This window comes from Nerophis lumbriciformis, linkage group LG33 (genome assembly GCF_033978685.3).
Source record: "Nerophis lumbriciformis linkage group LG33, RoL_Nlum_v2.1, whole genome shotgun sequence".
Lineage (NCBI taxonomy): Eukaryota > Metazoa > Chordata > Actinopteri > Syngnathiformes > Syngnathidae > Nerophis > Nerophis lumbriciformis.
In genome coordinates, this window is record NC_084580.2 from 1,012,494 (window position 1) to 1,039,729 (window position 27,236).

Below are 27,236 nucleotides of genomic sequence, written 5' to 3' on the forward strand. Positions count from 1 at the left end.
ATTATTTGCAAAAAAAAACAAATGTTTATCAGTTTGAACATCAAATATGTTGTCTTTGTAGCATATTCAACTGAATATGGGTTGAAAAGGATTTGCAAATCATTGTATTCCGTTTATATTTACATCTAACACAATTTCCCCAACTCATATGGAAACGGGGTTTGTAGTTTGCTGACATATGCAGTAACATGTTGTGTCATTTTCCATTCTATTATTTTGTGTGGGGGGGGGGGGTGGCAGATCGGTACTTTTCAGAGGTGGTATAGTACCGAATATGATCATTAGTATTGCGGTACTATACAAATAAGTTAAATTAAAGTACCAATGATTGTCACACACACAGTTGGTGTGGTGAAATGTGTCCTTCGCATTTGACCCTTCCCCTTGTTCACACCCTGGGAGGTGAGGGGAGCAGTGAGCAGCAGCGGTGGCCACGCCCGGGAATATTTTTTGGTGATTTAACCCCCAATTCCAACCCTTGATGCTGAGTGCCAAGCAGGGAAATGGGTTCCATTCCCTAATCTTTGGTATGACTCGGACAGGGTTTGAACTCACAACCTACCGATCTCAGGGCGAACACTCTTTTTAAATTATTAATTTCTCCTGTTTTTATTTGTGCGTGGTCTCTCCTGAAGAAAACACAATTGTGTTGTCTGCAAATTATACTTACTTTAAGTCTTTTGTTGCTTTAAACATGTTGTTTGTATAGATATTTAACAATTTTGGTCCAAGTATTATGTTTTTTTTCTACATATAAAACATTTCCTTGTGGTCTACATAACTTGGTATGGTTGTTCTTTGGTCAAAATGTTGCATAGATAATGTTTTATAGTCCGTTTTCAAGTTGCTTTCTGGCCGTGTCTTCAGGATGCACCGTTTTGTGGGTGGTCTAATTTACGTGGCTACACTTCAGCAAAATCTTCTTCCCGTCATCTTTTGTTGTAGTTTTTAGTGCTTCCATAGCGAGTCTACTGTTAAAAATTAGAACTGCACACAACCTTGTATTAGAAATAGCAATAGCGGAAAATGAATGCCCCACATCAATAGGATAGAGAAAAAGAAGGCGCGTATTGACTACAGTGCGTACTACAATGATGGACGCGTGCAAATTTCCGGCACTTATGCAGATACAAAATACATAACAGCATGTACCAATAGGCAACAAAAGTTGGTTTAGCACAATAGGTCGAAAGAAAACGCCAGGTAATAGGTCTCCTGTATGTTGAAGCACAGAACGTCTGACTACAGTAGCTGTAATGCTCCGACAATCCATCAAGCGGTGTAGCTTCAGATCTTACCGAGGTCGTACTAAAATATTTTAACAGATTTTTGAGCACAGTGTGTAATTGTATATATTCCCAATGAAACATCAAAGTTTTGGTCTTGCTTGCTTACCGGTACATGCCAGCATCATTGATTGAACAAGCGTCAACCTGCAGCCCACACATATCTCTTATGTGCAACTGCCATCTACTGGTCACACTTATCATTACACCATGTACCACAACCAGAATAAGCACAACCTGAAATAATACATACCGTATTTTTCGGACTATAAGTCGCAGTTTTTTCCATATTTTGGCCGGGGGTGCGAATTATACTCAGGAGCGACTTATGTGTGAAATTATTAACACATTACCGTAAAATATCAAATAATATTATTTAGCTCATTCACGTAAGAGACTAGACGTATAAGATTTCATGGGATTTAGCGATTAGGAGTAACAGATTGTTTGGTAAACGCATAGCATGTTCTATATCCATCCATCCATCCATCCATCTTCTTCCGCTTATCCGAGGTCGGGTCGCGGGGGCAGCAGCCTAAGCAGGGAAGCCCAGACTTCCCTCTCCCCAGCCACTTCGTCCAGCTCTTCCTGTGGGACCCCGAGGCGTTCCCAGGCCAGCCGGGAGACATAGTCTTCCCAACGTGTCCTGGGTCTTCCCCGCGGCCTCCTACCGGTCGGACGTGCCCTAAACACCTCCCTAGGGAGGCGTTCGGGTGGCATCCTGACCAGATGCCCGAACCACCTCATCTGGCTCCTCTCGATGTGGAGGAGCAGCGGCTTTACTTTGAGCTCCTCCCGGATGACAGAGCTTCTCACCCTATCTCTAAGGGAGAGCCCCGCCACCCGGTGGAGGAAACTCATTTCAGCCGCTTGTACCCGTGATCTTGTCCTTTCGGTCATAACCCAAAGCTCATGACCATAGGTGAGAATGGGAACGTAGATCGACCGGTAAATTGAGAGCTTTGCCTTCCGGCTCAGCTCCTTCTTCACCACAACGGATCGATGTTCTATATGTTATAGTTATTTGAATGACTCTTACCATAATATGTTACGTTAACATACCAGGCACGTTCTCAGTTGGTTATTTATGCCTCATATAACGTACACTTATTCAGCCTGTTGTTCACTATTCTTTATTTATTTTAAATTGCCTTTCAAATGTCTATTCTTGGTGTTGGGATTTATCAAATAAATTACCCCAAAAAATGCGACTTATATATGTTTTTTTCCTTATTTATTATGCATTTTCGGCAGGTGCGACTTATACTCCGAAAAATACGGTAATATAAGTTGCAACAGATATAAGGCGCACTGTTGATTTTTGAGAAAATGAAAGATTTTTAAGTGTGCATTATAGTCCGAAAAATATGGTACATACAACTTTCTCTGACGCTGCCAGAGCTTCAAGGGGATGTTGTTGTTGGATAATGATGTTGTTTTTACATTTAAAACCCTTCATTTTGGTGTATGAAACAAGTTTTAGATAAGCTTTCTGTTTCAATTTTGATAACATTTTGCGATTGAAACCACACCTGTCCTCTTAAAAAGTATCAAATGTATCTTTTAAAAAATGTTAACTTTTCAAATATATAACAAAAAGTCATCATCACTATTTATTTTTATATTTCTTTTATATATTTGCTTGTCATACCGATAAATCAGACCAGCTGCATAAAAAAGCTGTTTTTACGCAGAATTTACGTGACAGCATGTTGCACGTCGCTGTTATTACGTGCATGCCAAAATTTTTGAAAATAATATTTTATCCTACCTTTATTTGTTTCCTCATTGCCTGAAGCAAAGGGGAGGAGCTCCTCTCCGTATGGTTGAGAGCTAGACTTAATCTCCAAATAAGGATATCCAGCTCGCCTTGTGGGCTACAAGAACCCCGCGAAAACAGGCATGCAAAACTGTATGCAAGCTCACGCTTAAATGCATGAACTTTATGATTTGATACTTTCACATTGTTTTGACACGAGTATCCATCCAACTTTGTAACAACAAGCATAAGTCAGAAAAGACAAATTTCAGCAGAGGTCCCTTTTAATAAATGCATCTGTTCCTAATTACGTTTACATTACAAAATAAGTTTGTTAGACATATTTAGGGCATAAACCTGCATTTAAAAAATGGCAGTGGGGTTTGGAGTGGCTGAAAGCGAGGTTGTGTCAAAAGTAGACATTTTTATGGGTCTCTCAGTTATTTACTGCACTGCATTCAACAGAAAGGGTAAGTTTGAAACACTTTTACTGTCACTGAGCCTGGATGTGAAATTCAACTTTAAGCCGTTAAGATGCAGTTCAATAACGTCCTGCCATCTAACGTCCTTTAGATGGCAGTTGTATTGTCCCAATACCAATATTTTGGTACCGTTACCGGTACCAAAATTATTTTGATACTTTTGGGTACTTTTCTAAATAAAGGGGACCAGAACATTTTTATGGTATATTAAACATATGTTTCTTATAGCAAGTTTGTCCTTAAATAAAACAGTGAACATACAAGACAACTTGTCTTTTAGTAGTAAGTAAGCAAACAAAGACTCCTAATTTAGCTGCTGACATATGCAGTAACATATTGTGTCATTTTCCATTCTATTATTTCGTCAAAATTATTAAGGACAAGTGGTAGAAAATGGACCGGTACTTTTCAGATGCGGTATAGTACCAAAAATGATTCATTAGTATTGCGGTACTATACTAATACCGGTATACCGTACAACATCAGATGGCAGTAATGCATATTACAAAGTGTAAACAAGTGTCAAACACCTAAAGGAGAAGAAGAAGCCATAGCCACTAATTGTGGCCTTTGAGAAATGCTAATGCTATTATAAGACCGCAGATTTCTTTGAAATTATACTCGTAACAAAAACATATGGAAGTAGTGAGTCTTAGAATTTGGCTCACTCCTGATCCAAAGGACAACCGTACCCTTTCTTCTTGATTGATAGTCCACATGGTCAGCTATTAGTGTCAAGCTGACGCCAATCATCAAGAATCATGGCGACTATAACAACAACAGAGCATATTTTCTTCCCAAGTTATCCTACCTGGCAGCGATGAATAAGGTCTTGTTCATGATCATGATGAGTTGGATGTCCAGTTTATGTCGTTGCGTGTTGTTTCTGCCGGGCTTGTGGCCCACAAACGCTGGGTACTGCTTGGTGTCTGCAAGGAAGAGAGCATAGGACTGAAAACTCTTTGATACCATAATTGCAGAAGGCTCTGTTAGGCATGATACCATGGAGATTTGAATCAAAGTTTAACATCTGCTGCCTAAGAGGCTCTGCTGTGATCTTAAATTATATGCTGGGAAAAAGAACAAAATGTGTAGCAGTGTAGCATGCAATTGTTGTGTTGTTAGTGAGCCAGGAAGAAACAGGAGCTAAAAGTAAACAGAAGCAGGTCCAGACCCAGAGGACACCATAGCCATACTGTATCGCTATAGACATCCATTGTGTACACACTATCAAACAGAAAGTAAGCGCACTGGATGTGTTGAAACTAGGAATGTCCGATAATATCGGGCTGCCGATATTATCGGGCTGCCGATATTATCGGCCGATAAATGCTTTAAAATGTAATATCGGAAATTATCGGTATCATAATTATCGGTATCGGTTTCTAAAAGTAAAATGTATGACGTTTTAAAAAACACCACTGTGTACACGGACGTAGGGGAAGGTACAGAGTGCCAATAAAACTTAAAGGCATTTCCTTTGCGTGCGTGCCGTCCGAGTCACATAATATCTACCGGCTGTCTCTCATCACGAATGAATGCAATTCATACTTGGTCAACAGCCATACAGGTCACACTGGGGGTGGCCGTATAAACAACTTTAACACTGTTACAAATATGCGCCACTGTGAACCCACACCAAACAAGAATGACGAACACATTTCGGGAGAACATCCGCACCGTAACACAACATAAACACAACAGAACAAATACCCAGAATCCCTTGCAGTACTAACTCTTCCGGGACGCTACAATATAACCCCCCCCCCACCCCCCACCCCCCCCACCCCGCTACCCGCTACCCCCTACCCCCACCCACCCCGACCACCTCAACCTCCTTCAGGAGAATTCCCTCAGGAAAATTAAAATTCCAGCAGCAGTGTACAGAATTGAGATCGAATTTAAAAAGTAAAAAGTAAATAATGGGGATATAAATGGAAACAGAATAGAAAAATATTACAATAAGAATAAAAATAAAAAGCAACAATGAGAATAAAAATATAACAGTAAAATAAGAGTATAACAAGAGAAACTAGGCAGTAGTGACCATGTTATGAAAAAGCATTGCACTGTTATTGTTTTGAGGCATGTTAAAAAAAAAATAATGCACTTTGTGACTTCAATAATAAATATGGCAGTGCCATGTTGGCATTTTTTTCCATAACTTGAGTTGATTCATTTTGGAAAACCTTGTTACATTGTTTAATGCATCCAGCGGGGCATCACAACAAAATTAGGCATAATAATGTGTTAATTCCACGACTGTATGTATCGGTATCGGTTGATTTCGGTATCGGTAATTAAGAGTTGGACAATATCGGAATATCGGATATCGGTAAAAAAAAGCCATTTTCGGACATCTCTAGTTGAAACCCATATGCTCCTGTATCTTAGTGTGAGTAAGCCAGGATCTAAAACATGAAATCAAAGTACATTTAGCATTAATGTACCAGTAGAGGCTGAAAAAACAAAAGATGAGAATATATGGCATTTAGTCTTTAGGAATTACAGCAATTTTATGCAGAGTAAAACATGTGCATAAAGGTTGCATACAGCCCCTTTGTGGTCCAACCGTATAACACTAATCCAACACAAGCTTAGGTAAACCCACATGCTTCGATAAAAGTACCATAAATGCTACGTGTCAGTTTTCTGTTTTGCAGGCATGTGAGCACCCTCTGACAAAAAAAAGAGGAAAATTGACGGGGAAAAAAAGGAACATTTCTATCAACAGAGCTGACAGAAATGTGGTGCTGGTTCAGCCCAAAGGGCTGTCACGCAAACTCCGAAAGAACATTTGGAAAGTCAAGACTACATTTCCTGCAATTGGGTGCGTTTCGACACTATATTTTACCTTTAGATTTATTCTCATCTACCAACCTCTCTTGGCTGTCTTTTTGACACTTACATGTACCATGTAATGTACCACATATTTTGTTTGGTATTTAAGTAGACAATTTACTAACATTATTACTAGGGCTGTGAATCTTTTAGCACTGCAGAATTTGATTCCATTTGATTCTTCGAGGAAATGATTCGAAACAGAATCGAGTCTCAATTCAAAACGATTCTCGATTCAAAATCCATACTTTTTTAATTACATTCAGTGCCAGTTCTATGATTAACTACATTCCTCCATAGAATAGATTAACAGCTCTGATAAATGTTTATATTACTTTTGTTTCCTTTTTTTGGTTTTGTTTAATACAATTTTACTCAAACATTTAATAAAGTCAAATACAAATAAGGCAACAAGAGAAGTATCGCACGCTTCTCTTTATTAAAGTAAATATTTACAGCAGATATGGGCATCTACATCAGCAATATGAGTTGGACAGGACAAATAAAAAATGTAAAAATTAAAAAAATTCAATCAATTTCAAAAAATGTTTTTAATCGATTAAGAATTGTTACAAATAAGATTCGCGATTCATTCAAAAATCATTATAACTAGAGATGTCGGATAATGGCTTTTCTGCCGATATCCGATATTGTCCAACTCTTAATTACCGATTCCGATATCAACCGATACCAATATATACAGTTGTGGAATTAACACATTATTATGCCTAATTTTGTTGTGATGCCCCGCTGAATGCATTAAACAATGTAACAAGGTTTTCCAAAATAAATCAACTCAAGTTCTGGAAAAAAAATGCCAACATGGCATTGCCATATTTATTATTGAAGTCACAAAGAGCATTATTTTTTTTAACATGCCTCAAAACAGCCGCTTGGAATTTGGGACATGCTCTCCCTGAGAGAGCATGAGGAGGTTGAGGTGGGCGGGGTTGGGGGGGCAGGGTTGAGGTGGGGGAGGGGGGGTAGTTGGTGGTGTGTATTGTAGCGTCCCGGAAGAGTTAGTGCTGCAAGGGGTTCTGGGTATTTGTTCTGTTGTGTTTATGTTGTGTTACGGTGCGGATGTTCTCCCGAAATATGTTTGTCATTCTTGTTTGGTGTGGGTTCACAGTGTGGCGCATATTTGTAACAGTGTTAAAGTTGTTTATACGGCTACCCTCAGTGTGACCTGTATGGCTGTTGACCAAGTATCCTTGCATTCACTTATGTGTGTGAAAAGCCGTAGATATCATGTGATTGGGCCGGCACGCAAAGGCAGTGCCTTTAAGGTCTATTGGCGCTCTGTACTTCTCCCTACGTCCGTGTACCACTCCGTACAGCGGCGTTTTAAAAAGTCATACATTTTACTTTTTAAAACCGATACCGATAATTTCCGATATTACATTTTAAAGCATTTATCGGCCGATAATATCGGCAGTCCGATATAATCGGACATCTCTAATTAAAACCATTTAAAATGCCATCTAAAATTATATTACATGCATGCCAATGACTCAGAAAACATTTCTCATTTGGCAACTCTATCCTGTAGCCACGCCCCCTCAGGTAATGTACTTCCGGGATTGTGACCTCTGTTTACAATCATTCACGTCAAAAAATATACTTTCTTTCTGGCTACTAATATATACTCTAGAGATACAACAGGTTCGGAAGTAACAGTGTTCAGATTGTACTCATCCAAACGTGATTAGCAGCAAAGAAGACAACCGTCAACGTTGTGGCTCGGAGAGCAAACACAGGTGACAAGAAGTAAGCTAGTGGTTAACTTATTGACACTCGTATGACAGTTACAAATGTTAAGATGTTACTTCAAAGTTGCATGTATATTTAATGAGTTTCGTGATCGTGACATTTTGACCCTTGAACAGATTATTTCCGAGTCCATCATTTTCAATTTCCAATAAGGATACAGGTGGTACAGTCGTGGTCAAAAGTTGACATACACTTGTAAAGAACATAATGTCATGGCTGTCTTGAGTTTCCAATCATTTCTACAACTCTTGTTTTTTTGTGATAGAGTGATTGGAGCGCATACTTGTTGGTCACAACAAACATTCATGAAGTTTGGTTCTTTTAAGAATTTATTATGGGTCTACTGAAAATGTGACCAAATCTGTTGGGTCAAAAGTATACATACAGCAATGTTAATATTTGCTTACATGTCCCTTGGCAAACAGCTCAGTCTTGTCTTTGTCCATGTGATGTCAGATGAAACACAAATTGAGCTGTTTGGCCACAATATCCAGCAATATGAGGCCTTCAATCCCAGTGACACCATGCCTACCGTCAAGCATGGTGGTGGTAGTATTATGCTCTGGGCCTGTTTTGCTGCCAATGGAACTGGTGCTTTACAGAGAGTAAATGGGACAATGAAAAAGGAGGATTACCTCCAAATTCTTCAGGACAACCTAAAATCATCAGCCCGGAGGTTGGGTCTTGGGCGCAGTTGGGTGTTCCAACAGGACAATGACCCCAAACACACGTCAAAAGCGGTAAAGGAATGGTTAAATAAGGCTAGAATTAAGGTTTTAGAATGGCCTTCCTAAAGTCCTGACTTAAACGTGTGGACAATGCTGAAGAAACAAGTCCATGTCAGAAAACCAACAAATTTAGCTGAACTGCACCAATTTTGTCAAGAGGAGTGGTCAAAAATTCAACCAGAAGCTTGTGGATGGCTACCAAAAGCGCCTTATTGCAGTGAAACTTGCCAAGGGACATGAAACCAAATATTAACATTGCTGTATGTATACTTTTGACCCAGCAGATTTGGTCACGTTTTCAGTAGACCCATAATAAATTCATAAAAGAACCAAACTTCATGAATGTTTTTTGTGACCAACAAGTATGTGCTCCAATCACTCTATCACAAAAAAATCAGAGTTGTAGAAATTATTGGAAGCTCAAGACAGCCATGACATTATGTTCTTTACAAGTGTATGTCAACTTTTGACCACGACTGTATATGATGAGTAAAAAATGTATGCAGAAGGACAAACAATTCGGGGGAAAAAAATATATAAAATATGCTTACAGTTGCCGTGCGAGATACTGATAGGCTCGCTGTCTTCGGGGAAGCCCGCCCCAGCTATGTGCAGTAGCGAGAAGTAGAGGAAGAAGGCCTCTGACCTCATGGTCGCACCACTCTACTGCCGCTGCTGGTCCTCTGCTGCAGATGTACCTCACCCTGCGACAAGAAGAGATAGACAGAAGCTGAGTGAACATGTTGCATTGTACACATCCTCACATAAGATAGTTTGATCAAAAAATAGCATATGAATTTTCGTTGACTCAAGTGGGCTGCAAGCAAAGCAGACATAAGTGGATTAGGAAGGTGGTACGCGTCATAGATCGATGATGTCAGGCAGAGAGGATCCCTCTCGACATGCAGATTATCCCGCTCTGAAGTAGCATCGAGACCTATACATGCAAAGGTGGAGACCCAAGTACCTCATTTACTACTTGTGAGTCACCCCTCTCCAAAACATTCATTACTGCCGCGGGCCTACCACTAAAAGCAGTTCCATGTTGTACCATCGAGAGCCCTAACAGTAGCTCCTTTGAATTCCTTCTAAGTCTATAACAAGATCTGATAGCTCAGTTACAGCTCTTGTTATTACCAAATCTGTGTTAAAATTCCTAGTTTGTGAACCTGTTCTCAAACAATGGCAATAAAACAATTCTGATTCTGAAGTAATTGTCATTGTTTTTTTTTCCAAGATGTGAATAGGTGGATGAGAAACTATGTCGTTCGGAAATGCAGGTGAAACTTTTTGGTGTTTGGTGCCAGAATGTGAATGGTACATCCTCTCCTTCTGAACTAGGAAGTAGGAAGCTAGCTGACAAACAAACACTCATTTGTTTGTCAAAATAACACTTCCCTGCTTGGCACTCAGCATCAAGGAGTTGGGGGTTAAATCACCAAAAATGATTCCCGAGTGTGTCCACGCTCACTGCTCCCCTCACCTCCCAGGGGGTGAAAATGAGGATGGGTCAAATGCAGAAGGTAATTTCACCACACCTAGTGTGTGTGTGTGACTATTGTTGGGACTTTAACTTTAACTAAATACTAGAGATGTCCGATAATGTCCGTTAAATGCGTTAAAATGTAATATCGGAAATGATCGGTATCGTTTTTTTTATTATCGGTATCGTCTGTTTTTTTTGTTTGTTTGTTTTTTGTTGTTTTTTTTATTAAATCAACATAAAATACACAAGATACACTTACAATTAGTGCACCAACCCAAAAAACCTCTCTCCCCCATTTACACTCATTCACACAAAAGGGTTGTTTCTTTCTGTTATTAATATTCTGGTTCCTACATTATATATCAATATATATCAATACAGTCTGCAAGGGATACAGTCCGTAAGCACACATGATTGTGTGTGCTGCTGGTCCACTAATAGTACCAACCTTTAACAGTTAATTTTACTAATTTTCATTAATTACTAGTTTCTATGTAACTGTTTTTATATTGTTTTACTTTCTTTTTTATTCAAGAAAATGTTTTTAATTTATTTATCTAATTTTATTTTATTAATTAAAAAAAAAAAAACTTATCTTCACCATACCTGGTTGTCCAAATTAGGCATAATAATGTGTTAATTCCACGACTGTATATATCGGTTGATATCAGTATCGGTTGATATCGGTATCGGTAATTAAAGAGTTGGACAATATCGGAATATCGGATATCGGCAAAAAGCCATTATCGGACATCCCTACTTACTACCACACATCACTATTTTGTCTCGTGAAAAACCGTCCGACCGGAACTCTAATAACTAAAGTTCCTTGGGTGAATAATGTAAACTCACTACACCGGTATGTTTTAGCGCTATCATGGTGAGTTTACTGACAGATATAAGTAAGAACTTTACACTACTTTATATTAGAAATGGCAACAGCGGATGATGAATGTCACATAACAAGAAGATAGAGAAAAAGAAGAAGCTTATTGACTTGTTTTTCAGGACTTCCACAGATCCCAAATACAGATCAGCATGTACCAGAAGGTAAGAAAAGTTGCTTTTGCATAATATTGCGAAACAAAACACCAGATAATATGTCTTACCTTATACACACACCATAATAATACTCGTATGTTTAATGCTCCGACAATCCTTCAAGCGGTGCGGCTTCATAGCTTACCAAAGTCGTACTACAACATTTTGATATATTTTTGAGCGCCGTGTGTAATGTTCTATATTTTCAATGGAACATTTAAAATGTTGGTGTTGTTTACTTGAGACATATTGCCATCATAGTGCTGTCTACACGTATCTCTTATGTTTGACTGCCATCTACTGGTCAAATGTATCATTACACCATGTACCAAATAAAATATATTCGAGGTGAGTAAGCTCAACCAAACTTATTCGAGTTTTGAGGAAAAAAAAGACTTTAAATGCGCCTTATAGTCTGGGAAATATGGTATTTTTTATTTTGTGAGAGGAATTGATATACCGGTACTCTTATTGTCATTTCAGCTTTTGCCTCTCAACCTCGGTGGAGAAAATCCGAGAATATAGAAAATGTTTTCGTTTATAAATGTCGGAAGGGAAAAATGAGGACGTTACGTCGGCCCGTTTTATGAATTACCTGCATGTTTTACTTGATTAAATAAACACTGTATCTTCAACAAGCTCATTCTCTAATGCAGTTTCATATGAAATGCATATCTATCAGCTTCCGGCTTAATGTGCTCACCAGACATGCCGCGGCGGCCCGTCTTGTCGTTTACGGCAACAGATTAAGGCAATAAATCAAGCCAGACAATTATTGCGTTAGTAATCTAATCAAGAACCAAGCGTTTCATTTGCATAAAACTTTTCTCTTCGCTTTCTTTGTTCTCCTCCCCCTCAAGCTTGCTGGGAAATAGAGGATGCTGCAGGGATGAAGAATTGAATAAAATAGTCAATTTCATTTACTTCAAACTGATAAAAGTTGTTTATACCAACGTGTATTATCGCTCAGTGAAGGAAGGAAGAGGAACGATGAAAACAAAAAGGAGGGATTACTTTTTACTTTCTCTCTCTGTCTCCATGCTACTGCGAATCCCATTGAGGAGAGCAATGAAAACACTATTCACACACGGAGGATCACTGAGGGGAATACCAAAGCTACAGCCTGGTTACCACCTTCATCTCGTGTCAGTCCCTCCTCCTTCTCACGACAACTTTTCTAACACACTCTTCTATAGTATAAAGGGCAAGAAAATCACTAAAATATGTTGTACTCCCCTCCTTTATACTTTTAAATCACAGGAATTACAATTAGGGCTTTCTTATGCAAGAAAATTAAATTAATAAGTCATTTTTTTATTGAGGATAAAATAATACATTAATATTAAATAAATTACTTGAAAAAAACGCATGATATTACAAGACAAATGTAATGATATGGTATAAATGTAATCTATTGCTAGAACAAAATATGATAGAATATTACCACCAAAAAGATAACATTCTAAATAATTATGATGTATGATTTCTTTTTTATTGTGATATTGTGATTTTTCTTATGGTCTTGGTCTTTTAAGAATGTATTAAAACAGGGGTGCTCAATACGTCGATCGCGATCTACCAGTCGATCGCAAAGGTAGTATTGGTAGATCGCATTACATTATTAAAAAATATATATATATATATATATATTTTTTTTTTTTTTTTTTTTTTTTGTGTCCTGTCCAGCTTCTCAGGCAAATCATATAGTTGATGTAGATGCCCATTTTGGCTGTTCAGATTTACTTTACAAAAGAGAAGTGTAGGATACTTCTCTTGTTGCCTTATTTGTATTTGACTTTATTAAATATATTTATATTATCATTTAGTGCAGCCGGGCCGGAGCAGGAGGGGATAGAAAGAGAAAAAAAAGAAGACAGAGGGGGAAATTGTGGGGACAAGAGGGGGATTAGACAGAGAGACAAAAACAACAACAGCAAATAACAACAACAACAACAACAATAGAGCAACATCAGCAAATACGACATGTACAAATATGATGGTAAAAGTAATAGCAAATAAGCAGTTAGCGAAAAATAAAAAATAATACAGAAATGACAATGAGCATTATTACACTACAAATGGATCAATATAAATACCAATAGAAAAAGCGCTATTGATAATGAACGATACCAATAATTTACCTTTATTATCAACAATACAGTTGTTTAAATGCAACAATTCATATACGTAATGATAACTTGAGATACGAAAGAATGCAGAAAAATGGAGGGGGAGAAAGAGAAGCAACCTACATTAACCTTGTAGATTGTTATAGTCATAATAGGTTAAGCTTTGTCAGTGTGCCGTGTGTTACACCCAGTTTACCCTAGGGCAGGGGTGCTCATTACGTCGATCGCGAGCTACCGGTCGATCTCGGAGGGTGTGTCAGTCGATCACCAGCCAGGCATTAAAAAAATAGTCCTAAAAATGAGCGATCATAAATCTTCACAATGACTTCATTTTCGTCACTTGATTGACATTCACGGCACCCGAGGGTCTTCTGAGATGACGCTGGCTGCTGCCAGCTCATTAAAATTACCGACTGGAAGGCGAGAAACACTTTATTTCAACAGACTCTGGCGCCGTACCTGTCGTCAAAACTCCAAAGACCGACTGCACAGTTGCACAGTTGCGCTAACAAAATAGGAGTCTCAGAAAGCCGGCGTGCACAAGCTAGCAAGCTACAGAGTTTGCAGACAATGTATTTCTTGTAAAGTGTATACAAAGGAGTACGGAAGCTGGTCAAATAAGATGCCAAAAACCAACCACTTTCATGTGGTATTGGACAGAAAGGAGGACTTTTTTTCTCCTCCATTCGAAAATGCGGACCTTATCAGCACCACTGTCTGATTCCTATCAATGCAAGTCATCAGAATAAGGTAATACACCAACTTATATTCTTGTCTTCATGAAAGAAAGGAATCTATATGTGTTAAACATGCTTGTATTATCTTTAAACACCTTTAACTTATTAACAATATTAACTATATGTGTTAAACATGCTTGTATTATCTTTAAACACCTTTAACTTATTAACAATATTAACTATATGTGTTAAACATGCTTGTATTATCTTTAAACACCTTTAACTTTTAACAATATTAACTATATGTATTAAACATTCTTGTATTATCATTAAACACCTTTAATTTTTTAACAATATTAACTATGTGTTAAACATGCTTGTATTATCATTAAACACCTTTAACTTGTTAACTATATTAACTATATGTGTTAAACATGCTTGTATTATCTTTAAACACCTTTAACTTGTTAACAATATTAACTATATGTATTTAACATGCTTGTATTATCATTAAACACCTTTAATTTTTTAACAATATTAACTATATGAGTTAAACATGCTTTCATTATCTTTAAACACCCTTTACTTGTTAACAATATTAACTATATGTATTAAACATACTTGTATTATCATTAAACACCTTTAATTTATTAACAATATTAACTATATGTGTTAAACATGCTTGCATTATCATTAAACACCTCTAACTTGTTAACAAAAACATATATTTCATAAATAAGTAAATATAAATTATATATATGAATGAGGTAGATCCCCACGACTTGATCAATTGAAAAGTAGCTCGCCTGCAGAAAAAGTGTGAGCACCCCTGTATTAAAACATATGTCCTTAATAACAAAACTTTATTAACATTAAATACTTTGAATGGATCACATATCTGTCATCAGATATCAGGTCAGAAATGACAATTAGGGCTTTCTTATGCAAGAAAATAATAATAAAACAAGTTTTAGATATTCAAGTCATAGCTTATTGAGGATAAAATAATATTAATTAAATTACTTGAAAAAAACTCATAATATTACAAGAAAAATGTCATGGTATGGTATACATTTTATCTATTGCTAGAACAAAATATGATAGATTATCACAAAAAAGATAACATTCTAAATACGGTAATTGTGATGTATGATTTTTTTTATTGCGATATTGATCTTTTAAGAATACATTTGTTTTCATAGTATTACATGTTTAACTTTTGCATTAGGCTACAGTGCATGTATTATAACATATGTCCTGAATACCAAAACTTTATTAACATTAAATACTTTGAATGGATCACATATCTGTTATCAGATTCCAGGTTAGAAATTACAATTAGGGCTTTCTTATGCAAGAAAATTACATTTAAAAAAGTCTTCGAGATTAAAGTCATAGCTTATTGAGGATAAAATCATATATTGACATTAATTAAAATACTTGAAAACAAACTCATAAGATTACAAGAAAAATGTTGTAATGGTATGGTGTAAATGTTATCTATGTTCGAACAAAATATGATAGAATATTACCACAAAAAAGATAACATTCTAAATAATTATGATGTATGATTTTTTTTTATTGTGATATTGTGATTTTTCCTATGGTATTGATATTTTAAGAATACATTTGTTTTCATAATATTATATGTTTTACTTTTGCATTAGGCTACAGTGCATGTATTATAACATATGTCCTTAATAACAAAACTTTATTAACATTAAATACTTTGAATGGATCACATATCTGTCATCAGATATCAGGTCAGAAATGACAATTAGGGCTTTCTTATGCAAGAAAATTACAATAAAACAAGTTATAGATATTCAAGTCATAGCTTAGAGGATAAAATAATATCAATTAAATTACTTGAAAAAAACTCATAATATTACAAGAAAAATGTCATGGTATGGTATAAATGTTATCTATTGCTAGAACAAAATATGATAGATTATCACAAAAAAGATAACATTCTAAATACGGTAATTGTGATGTATGATTTTTTTTTATTGCGATATTGATCTTTTAAGAATACATTTGTTTTCATAGTATTACATGTTTAACTTTTGCATTAGGCTACAGTGCATGTATTATAACATATGTCCTGAATACCAAAACTTTATTAACATTAAATACTTTGAATGGATCACATATCTGTTATCAGATTCCAGGTTAGAAATTACAATTAGGGCTTTCTTATGCAAGAAAATTACATTTAAAAAAAGTCTTCGAGATTAAAGTCATAGCTTATTTAGGATAAAATAATATTAATTAAATTACTTGAAAAAAACTCATAATATGACAAGAAAAATGTCATGGTATGGTAAAAATGTTATCTATTGCGAGATCAAAATGATAGGTTATCACAAAAAAGATAACATTCTAAATAATTGTGATGTATGATTTTTTTATTGCGATATTGATCTTTTAAGAATACATTTGTTTTCATAGTATTACATGTTTTACTTTTGCATAAGGCTACAGTGCATGTATTATAACATATGTCTTGAATACCAAAACTTTATTAACATTAAATACTTTGAATGGATCACATATCTGTTATCAGATTCCAGGTTAGAAATTACAATTAGGGCTTTCTTATGCAAGAAAATTACAATAAAACAAGTTTTAGATATTAAAGTCATAGCTTATTTAGGATAAAATAATATTAATTAAATTACTTGAAAAAAAACTCACAAGATTACAAGAAAAATGTTTTAATGGTATGGTGTAAATGTTATCTATTGTTCGAACAAAATATGATAGAATATTACCACAAAAAAAGATAACATTCTAAATAATTATGATGTATGATTTTTTTTTTATTGTGATATTGTGATTTTTCTTGCGATATTGATCCTTTAAGAATACATTTGTTTTCATAATATTACAGGTTTTGCTTTTGCATTAGGCTACAGTACATATATTATAACGTGTCCTTAAGACCAAAACGTTATTAACATTAAATACTTTGAATGTTTCTGTCATCAGATATCAGGTCAGAAATTACAATTAGGGCTTTCTTATGCAATAAAATTACATGAAAAAAAAATCTTAGAGACTAAAGTCATAGCTTATTGGGGATACAATAATATTATAATATTAATTAGATTATTTGAAAAAAAACTCATGATATTACAAGAAAATGTTGTAATGTTATGGTATAAATATTATATTTTGCTAGAACAAAATATGATAGAATATTACCACAAAAAAAGATAACATTCTAAGTTATTGTGATGTATGATTTTTTTTATTGTGGTAATTTTCTTGCAATATAGATCTTTTATTTGTTTTCATAATATTACATGTTTAACTTTTGCATTAGACTACAGTGCATGTATTAAAACATATGTCCCTAATACCAAAACGTTATTAACATTAAATACTTTGAATTTATCTGTCATCAGATATCAGGTCAGAAATTACAATTAGGGCTTTCTTATGCAAGAAAATTACATGAAAAAAAAATCTTAGAGACTAAAGTCATAGCTTATTGGGGATAAAATAATATTATAATATTAATTAAATTACTTGAAAAAAAACTCATGATATTACAAGAAAATGTTGTAATGTTATGGTATAAATATTATATTTTGCTAGAACAAAATATGATAGAATATTACCACAAAAAAAGATAACATTCTAAGTTATTGTGATGTATGATTTTTTTTATTGTGGTAATTTTCTTGCAATATTGATCTTTTATTTGTTTTCATAATATTACATGTTTAACTTTTGCATTAGACTACAGTGCATGTATTATAACATATGTCCCTAATACCAAAACGTTATTAACATTAAATACTTTGAATGGATCTGTCATCAGATATCAGGTCAGAAATTAGAATTAGGGCTTTCTTATGCAAGAAAATTACATTAAAACAAATCTTAGAGACTAAAGTCATAGCTTATTGGGGATAAAATAATATTATAATATTAATGAAATTACTTGAAAAAAAACTGATATTACAAGAAAATGTTGTAATGTTATGGTATAAATGTTATATTTTGCTAGAACAAAATATGATGGAATATTACCACAAAAAAAGATAACATTCTAAATTATTATGATGTATGATTTTTTTTTTTATTGTGGTAATTTTCTTGCAATATTGATCTTTTATTTGTTTTCATAATATTACATGTTTTACTTTTGCATTAGGCTACAGTGCATGTATCATAACATATGTCCCTAATACCAAAACTGTATTAACATTAAATACTTTGAATGGATCACATATCTGTCATCAGATATCAGGTCAGATATGACAATTAGGGCTTTATTATGCAAGAAAATTACATTAAAAACAGTCTTAGAGATAAAAGTAATAGCTTATTAAGGATAAAATAATATATTAATAATAACTAAATGACTTGAAAAAAACTCATAATATTACAAGAAAAAATGTGTAATGGTATGGTATAATGTTATCTATTGCTAGAATAAAATATGATAGAATATTACCTCAAAATAGATAACATTCTAAATAATTATGATTTTTTTTATTGTGATATTGTGATTTTTCTTGCGATATTGATCTTTTAAGAATAAATGTGTTTTCATAATATTACATGTTTTACTTTTGCATTAGGCTACAGTGCATGTATTATAACATATGTCCTTAATAACAAAACTTTATTAACATTAAATACTTTTTTTGTTTTGTTTTTTTGACCAGAAAACTGTTGTTTTAAAGGGGACCTATTATGCAAAACCAACTTTTCTTATCCTATTGGTACCTGTTTTTGTGTATTTGGGATCTGCACAAGTCCCAAAAATTTGAAATGAAACCATAGACACATGGTGGAGATATTTATAAAACAACCTTGCCTTCCTTTATACTTCCTCGAAATGAGCCGTTTGGAATTTGCCCCATTTGTGACGTTTTTACAATTGGTAATATCAGCGGATATCTTCATACATGGTAAAGTTTTATTCGCGAGTCCGCCATTGGAGTCAATGAGTTGCTCCTTTTTCGTTATCCTCTTGTTGTGGGGCAGACTGGCTCATACATGCACATGCATCCTCCGCTGTTCTAATACAAAGTAGCATATAGTTCTAACTAATATCGGTCAGTAGACTCAATATGGAAGCGCTAAAAACTACAATGTGGCCAACGGGGAGAAGACAAAGTCAAAGTAAGTAAGACCGCGCACCGACAGTCAGAAAGCGTCTTGAAAACGGTCTGTAAAACATAATCTATTCAAAATGTTGACCAAAGAACCGCCATAGACCACAAGGAAGTATTTTAAATGTAGAAAAAAAAATCATAATATGACCCCTTTCATTTTTGTAAAAGTATAGCTTCTTTTGTAGTATTGAGGCAATATTCACATAGAATTATAAGGTTTTTTTTGTAACATCGCATTAGTTTTAGAAAATTATGACTTTGTTCCTTGCGATATTATGAATATTTTTTAATACTGTGATTACTTTTTGTATCTCCTGTAGTATAGAGAGTTTATTGCTCTAAATGTATTATTCTTGTTCCTCTTAATATAGCAATTTTTTTCTCGTAATATAATAATGGGAGCATACATTGGCTGGATAAACAAATGTCTGGGCTTCTCTGCTTAGGCTGCTGCCCCCGCAACCTGACCTCAGATAAGCGGAAGGAGATGGACGGGTAGATGTATGCTAGGTTGTTTTTTTTTTATTACCGTATTTTTCGGACTATAAGTCGCAGTTTTTTTCATAGTTTGGCCGGGCTCCAGTGAGACTTATATATGTTTTTTTCCTTTTTTTATTATGCATTTTCGGCAGGTGCGACTTATACTCCGAAAAATACGGTACAACTTTTTTCCTGTGATATTTGGACTTTATCTGTATAGTTAAATATAACTTATACCAGGGGTGTCAAACTCGTTTTAGCTCAGGGGCCGCATGGAGGAAAATGTGTGCACAACTTTATATTGTTTTCTTTGTTTTACTTTGGGCAAAAATAGAACAAACACATTCTGAAAATATTACAATAAAAATATAGAAAAAAATATCGGCAGAGGTAAAGTTTAAATCCGTGAAGGAAAGAAGAAAGTGAACGAATGTTTATAACTGAATACATTTACATATGCATAAACATTTTGTTTTCTTTTGTATTACTTTTTTTTTTAATAAATTAAGTAACGTCTATGACAACCTTTTTCCAAAACACAATATAGAATGTGAGATATAACAGCATAATGCATACATTTATCATTTCTTTCTTTCTTTCTTTAGTTTATTTCGAACATGAACACACTTACAACATAACACATCACACAATTTCATATCATTCACTTTACATCATGTCCGAAAAGGAGTAGGAAGAAGCAAAGTTTATTTAATCCTAACCCTTTCCCACTTCAGAGTGTTTACAAATATACAGTATACATCATTTACTGACCTTTTTATAATAAAATAACATCTGTGAATTAGTATATACAACAGTTTTGTAATATGTAATTAATTATTTCAGTCATTATTAACATACTGAGATGAAGAATATCTCAGGTTGAAAGTAATTCTCATAATTCTTCTTCTTTGTACTTTGTAAGCACTATTAATTTGAACAACCTCTTAAACTGGATCATATCAGTACAATGTTTCCATTCCATAATTTAATTCCACATACTGATATGCTAAAGGTTCTAAGTGTTGTACGTGCATACAAATGTTTTAAATCAGATTTTCCTCTAAGGTTATATTTCTCCTCTTTAGTTGAGAAGAATTGTTGTACATTCTTTGGTAGCAGGTTATAGTTTGCTTTGTACATAATTTTAGCTGTTTGCAAAACGGTTACAAAAAAGTGGAACCCCAAAAATGTACTGTGGGACCCCATTTTTATGACTTGATGGGACCATTTTGGAAATTCCTAGCGCCAACACTGATGGAGTATGCGTGCAAAACAGCAGCAGGCGACTGTGGCCTGCGGGCCGGTTCTAATACTAATCAAATATTCCGGGGGCCATAGAAAATTCATTGGGCCTTGACTTTGACACCCCTGATTTATAGAGTTTATAGTTTATTGTCATACAGTTGTGACAACAGTTTTGTTTACAATGTTAGCGTTAGCATATATCTTACATATAAAGGCTACTCCTATTGTAATAGTTTTTCCGTGTAGCTCTAATCCTCTAAACTACAAACTTTATCGGGCTGAAAACTGTTTTTTTCTGCTCTGCTGAACCTTGACCTGTAAAATCTACCAGTGATTGACTGATTGATGAGCAGGAAGTGGCAAGATGTTGCTGGACAGATGGCAAATCCTCCCCTCAAAAAAGTGCAGGAATAAAGAATTCTTCAGTCGCATTTCCAGATGGGACTTGATCGTGGCGACTCGAAGGTGAAACTGCAAAAGCTGTTTTTTCCATATGTTGGTGTCTTTGAAAATAACAGTCATGCCGGGAGATTAATCAACATTAATCTTCCATCTGGATTCAATTGCTTAAAAAAAAATAAAAACAGTGACGCTCTTAAAGGCTTCAAGTGAAACTCAAAGGCTTTTTCAGTCACCATGTGAGAAACAGTGAGATGCACGCTGGTTTTTACATCCTCGTGTGCACACCTGTGACTTCAATATTCACCTACAGACATGGTGAGTGCACCTGTGCACAGTGCTCGGCAATAAATTACCAAAAACTAACTCAAAAAGTGGACATTACAGAAAATACAAGAGGAACTTGTGAATTTTCCTTTAGCTTTACATGCACAACAAAAATCCGGCCCGCGGGAAGTCGCAAGTTGTTTTTTTTATTTGTCCAACCGCTTCCATGTTAGCTATCTCTCTTTGTTTAAAATGTCCATTTTCTGCTGGATCTACTCGCTATTTTATGCTGCCTTTTTTTTTTTTTTTTGGGGGGCTGCAGCCGTTACATATACTGTACATCAGGGGTGTCCAACTATTCAAATCATGGCATTAAAACTAAAAAACAAAGACAACTCCAGATTGTTTTCTTTGTCTTACTTTGGCCAAAAATAGAAAAAAGGCATTCTGAAAATATCACAATAAAAGTATAGAAACATATACGGTAAAGTTTAGATTAGAGGTCCCCAAACTACGGCCCGCCAGCGTCCAAAATCCGGCCCGCGGGAAGTCTCACGTTTTTTGTTTTTTTAATTTGTCCTTTTCTAATCTATTTCCTACCGCTTGTTACTCTCGCGGTCTACTAGCTGCTCAGGCACATCATATTGTCAAAAAGTGCATATATATATATATATATATATATATATATATATATATATATATATATATATATATATATATATATATATATATATATATATATATATATATATATATGTATGTGTGGGGAAAAAAAAATCACAAGACTATTTCATCTCTACAGGCCTGTTTCATGAGGTGGGTACCCTCAATCGTCAGGAGATTTTAATGGGAGCATTCGCATACCATGGTTTATATAGGGCACAGAGTGGGTGGGGTACAGGCTGGCCTAGGGGCGTGGTGATTGGTTCATGTGTTACCTAGGAGGTGTTTCCGTCTATGGCGGCATGTTGTTACAATTTCGCTGCGCTTGTTGAGGGATGACAGGTCTGGACGGTAGATAATAAACAGTTTCTCTTTCAAGCATAGGTTGCATCTTTTATTACCACTATTGTAAGGTGTGCTGGATGCAAGAATTTGCCATGTTATTGAATATTCAACATTATTGTCTTTGAGGTCCCAAATGTGTTTGCTGAGTTCTGTGGTATTTCGCAGGTTTTTGTTCCTGAAAGAAGCCTTGTGGTTGTTCCATCTGGTTTTGAATTCACCCTCGGTTAATCCTACATATGTGTCGGATGTGTTAATGTCCTTGCGTATTACCTTAGATTGGTAGACAACTGATGTTTGTAAGCATCCCCCGTTGAGGGGGCAATCAGGTTTCTTTCGACAGTTACATGCTTTGTTGGTTTTGGAGTCGTTCTGACTGGGGGTCGACGGCTCATTTGCAATTGTTTTGTTGTGGTTTGAGATGATTTGTGTTGAATATTCAATAACATGGCAAATTCTTGCATCCAGCACACCTTACAATAGTGGTAATAAAAGATGCAACCTATGCTTGAAAGAGAAACTGTTTATTATCTACCGTCCAGACCTGTCATCCCTCAACAAGCACAGCGAAATTGTAACAGCATGCCGCCATAGACGGAAACACCTCCTAGGTAACACATGAACCAATCACCACGCCCCTAGGCCAGCCTGTACCCCACCCACTCTGTGCCCTATATAAACCATGGTATGCAAATGCTCCCATTAAAATCTCCTGACGATTGAGGGTACCCCCCTCATGAAACAGGCCTGTAGAGATGAAATAGTCTTGTGATTTTTTTTTCCCCACACATACATATATTGCGCTCTACTACGGTATCGAGCACTATTTTTTGGATAACCTTATTAAGACATATATATATATATATATATATATACATAAACATATATATATATATACATAAACATTAGGCCGGGAAAAACACAGAGGCTATTTCATCCCTACAAGCCTGTTTCGCAGGTTTCTTTGCCCTTCAGGGCATTTAAAATCCATCCCATCCATCCATTTTCTACCGCTTATTCCCTTTTGGGGTCGCGGGGGGCGCTGGAGCCTATCTCAGCTACAATCGGGCGGAAGGCGGGGTACACCCTGGACAAGTCGCCACCTTTTTCCTGACTTAATGTATATTCCGCTTGACCCCTGTATTGAGCACTGTATAACAGATAAACCACAGAAACCTCAACTATATATATATATATATATATATATGTGTATATATATGTGTATATATATATATATATATATATATATATATATATATATATACACACAAATACTGTATATATACATAAACATTAGGTCAGGAAAAAACACAGAGGCTATTTCATCCCTACAAGCCTGTTTCACAGGTTTCTCTGCTCTTCAGGGAATTTGAAAAACACAGAGGCTATTTCATCCCTACGAGCCTGTTTCGCAGGTTTCTTTGCTCTTTAGGGGATTAAAAATGAAAATGAAAATAGCCTCTGTGTTTTTTCTGACTTAATGTATATTCCGCTCGACCCCTGTATTGAGCACTGTATAACAGATAAACCACAGAAACCTCGACTATATATATATATATATATATATATATAAATATATATATATATATATATATATATATATATATATATATATATATATATATATATATATATATATATATATATATATATATATATATATATATATATATATATATATCAGTGACGTGTGGCCCATGATGGCGGGGCCTCACCTGCCATCATGGAAAGAAAAAAAAAAGTAAAAAAAAAAAAAAAAAATTAAATTGTTATATGTATCCAGTGATTATACTATAAAGTTATTTTCCATTTAACTTCACCAGTTTTAGATTATTTTTATTCAAAATCGCTGAATTTTCACATTTGCCGTTCAAATACTGAGAAGAGACAGTGCGGTGATCAGCAGCCAGTTGAGGCACGTCACTCAGTTGTGCCTCACCATGGATTGCGGACTCGGCTAACTGCTGGCCTGCTGTGCAGTGAGACCGTATTGCTATATGAATTATATTATACATTTCCATAGTTTAGTTAGCTGAGGTATATAATGTACAGTGTATTTTGTCAACAACTGTATGTGTGTAACGTATTTCTTGTGCTGAGCAATCATAAAACTGCTGCGAAGGCGCACTGTGAGGCTCGCGTAATCCCGCCTCCTGGTGCCGGTTAGTGCACCCCCGCGCAGAATGCACCCCCCGACCGGAGCGCCACACCAACCAAAGCCCACACCCAAACCCTCCACGTGCAAGACCGAATCCACCTCAAAAAAGTCACTTAACAAGAAGCCAAAAAGTGCAGAAACAACATTGCTCGCGCCAGAGGAGCCGTGAACGACTGCAGGGACACAACATTAGGTACACCTGCAGACTGCAGCACGGATTTCATATTTCATTCATTCACAACTCCTCCAACTGCTACAGTTTGTATGTGTAAAGTTAAAGTTAAGTTAAAGTACCAATGATTGTCACACACACACTAGGTGTGGTGAAATTTGTCCTCTGCATTTGACCCATCCCCTTGATCACCCCCTGGGAGGTGAGGGGAGCAGTGGGCAGCAGCGGCGCCGCGCCCGGGAATAATTGTTGGTGATTTAACCCCCAATTCCAACCCTTGATGCTGAGTGCCAAGCAGGGAAGAATGCTGGTATGAGCTTTTAAACATAACCCGTTAACTGCTGCCAATCAAATGGTGAATAAGATACTCTTTAGGGTTCATGTTTGTAAATCTGACTGTGATGAAGTCAGAGCCTCACCAGTCATGAACCTCACCGCACGTCACTGATATATATATATATATATATATCAAGGTTTCTATATATTTTATGAAACCTGCGAAACAGGCTTGTAGGGATGATATAGCCTCTGAGTTTTTTCTGATTTAACGTATATATATATATATATATGTGGGGGGGAGTGGCCTGCGGACCTGCAGCGAAGCGGGGTGTGCCAGGACCGGTTTCGAGATTAGCGACAGGTGCGTAGATGGCACACCTGGACTGGCTTATCTAATCACCGGCCGCTCTGTTAAAGAGCAGCAGCCGGGAAGGAGAGGGGTTGTTGATGGTGGAGAGAAAACCCGAGCACGAACGAAGAGTGAGGGCGAGACGGACAGAAATGACTGAAAATGAACATGAAAAACATTTATTGCAAAAAGATGAACGAGGCGGTCATGTCCGTAAATGGTGGTCTGAAGAACCCGGAAGAGCAAGTCTTCCACAATATATATATATATATATATATATATATATATATATATATATATATATATATATGCACACACACACACACAGCCGAGCCCCCGGACAAATTTTCTTTAACCCAATGTGGCCCCCCGAGTCAAAAAGTTTGGGGACCCCTGCCACCTTAAGAACCGCAGCTATTAAAACTAAGTAGGTGGCATTTTGACTGTGTGTGCGGCGAGTGTTGTTAATCAAACTAATTGCTAGTAGGAAGCCCCCCAACAGGTAATAAAAACACAAGAATCCATCTAGAGGAAACTCACATGAACTTAGGTCACCATGGTGGGTCACATTTGTGCATGCAAGGGGCAACATAGACCGGAATAACAGCATTAAAAACCACAGCCATAAACACACTGGAATGTGTATAAACCGCACCACACGCCAACCTAAACAAACTAAGCGCATTACGTAGGAAGGAAGAACCAGAGGGTTCACGGTTCGAGTCCTGCTCCCTACACCTCAGTCATTGTCCCACGTCGTGTTGTGTTTTTTAAATCACAGCCGAACTTACAGAGGAAGTGTTCCATATTTACAGTTAAGTGGCGGCTTCTCGTAAATGCTGTCTGACAGCTTTGATGCAAGTGCCAGCGTGCCAAAGTGTTTATATTTGGCATTCAGGATAACGTCCACACATAACAGGAACGCCGCGAAGGGACTAAGCGTTTTAGTGGTGGCGATGATTTAAAATGATGGAGCACATTAGAGAGGAGCAGCAGCTGCTTGGACAGGTAGAAAACTTAGATGTTAACATCGGATTCAATCTAAAGAGCAGTGGCGCATTTGGAAGGCAACAAAGTACTCAACAATTGTTATATTGACTGTTTGTTTCTTTTAATGGCACTCACATTGGAGTACAAGTCAGATACATAGAACTAAGCACTTAGCGCTGAGAAGGAGGCTAAAATAAAATGTGGTTTTAGGGCCTATTCAAACATCGTAAAAGCAATTGAGTTACGTGCACAGACAGGTGTGAAATGAGGTGAGAGATGTTAGGCTTACATTGTGGGACTTAAAGCTGGTGTCATTAAAAGAGACGTGGCGTCTTCATGTGTGGTAAATGCACAGGGTCAAAAACAGTAGGATTAACAGTTGTGGCTGTAGGCAATCGCCACAGTTTTGTCATTTTGGTGTGGAAGGACCTTAAAATTGGGCCATTTTTCATACTCGTCCTTAAAGGGGACCTGATGAAAATACATTCTACTTTTACAGTACTTCCTTCTAGTGTAGATAATATGTGTTGGGTATGCTTTGGTGTAAATTGTCTGTAT

At 36.1% G+C, this 27,236-nt stretch overlaps 1 protein-coding gene across 6 annotated transcripts in view; it reads right to left on the reverse strand.

The window, feature by feature from the left end:
- The window catches only part of sema6a (sema domain, transmembrane domain (TM), and cytoplasmic domain, (semaphorin) 6A), a 358,331-nt gene that overhangs the window by 186,094 nt on the left and 145,001 nt on the right, over positions 1 to 27,236 (reverse strand). For all 6 annotated transcript variants that reach the window (XM_061928359.1, XM_061928357.1, XM_061928358.1 and 3 more), the window contains exons 3-4: positions 9,418 to 9,570; positions 4,339 to 4,456 (exon numbers count right to left, since the gene is read on the reverse strand). In XM_061928359.1, the coding sequence (XP_061784343.1) occupies positions 4,339 to 4,456; positions 9,418 to 9,517 (218 nt within the window). In that variant the 5' untranslated portion in view covers positions 9,518 to 9,570. The remainder of the gene's footprint in view (positions 1 to 4,338; positions 4,457 to 9,417; positions 9,571 to 27,236) is intronic.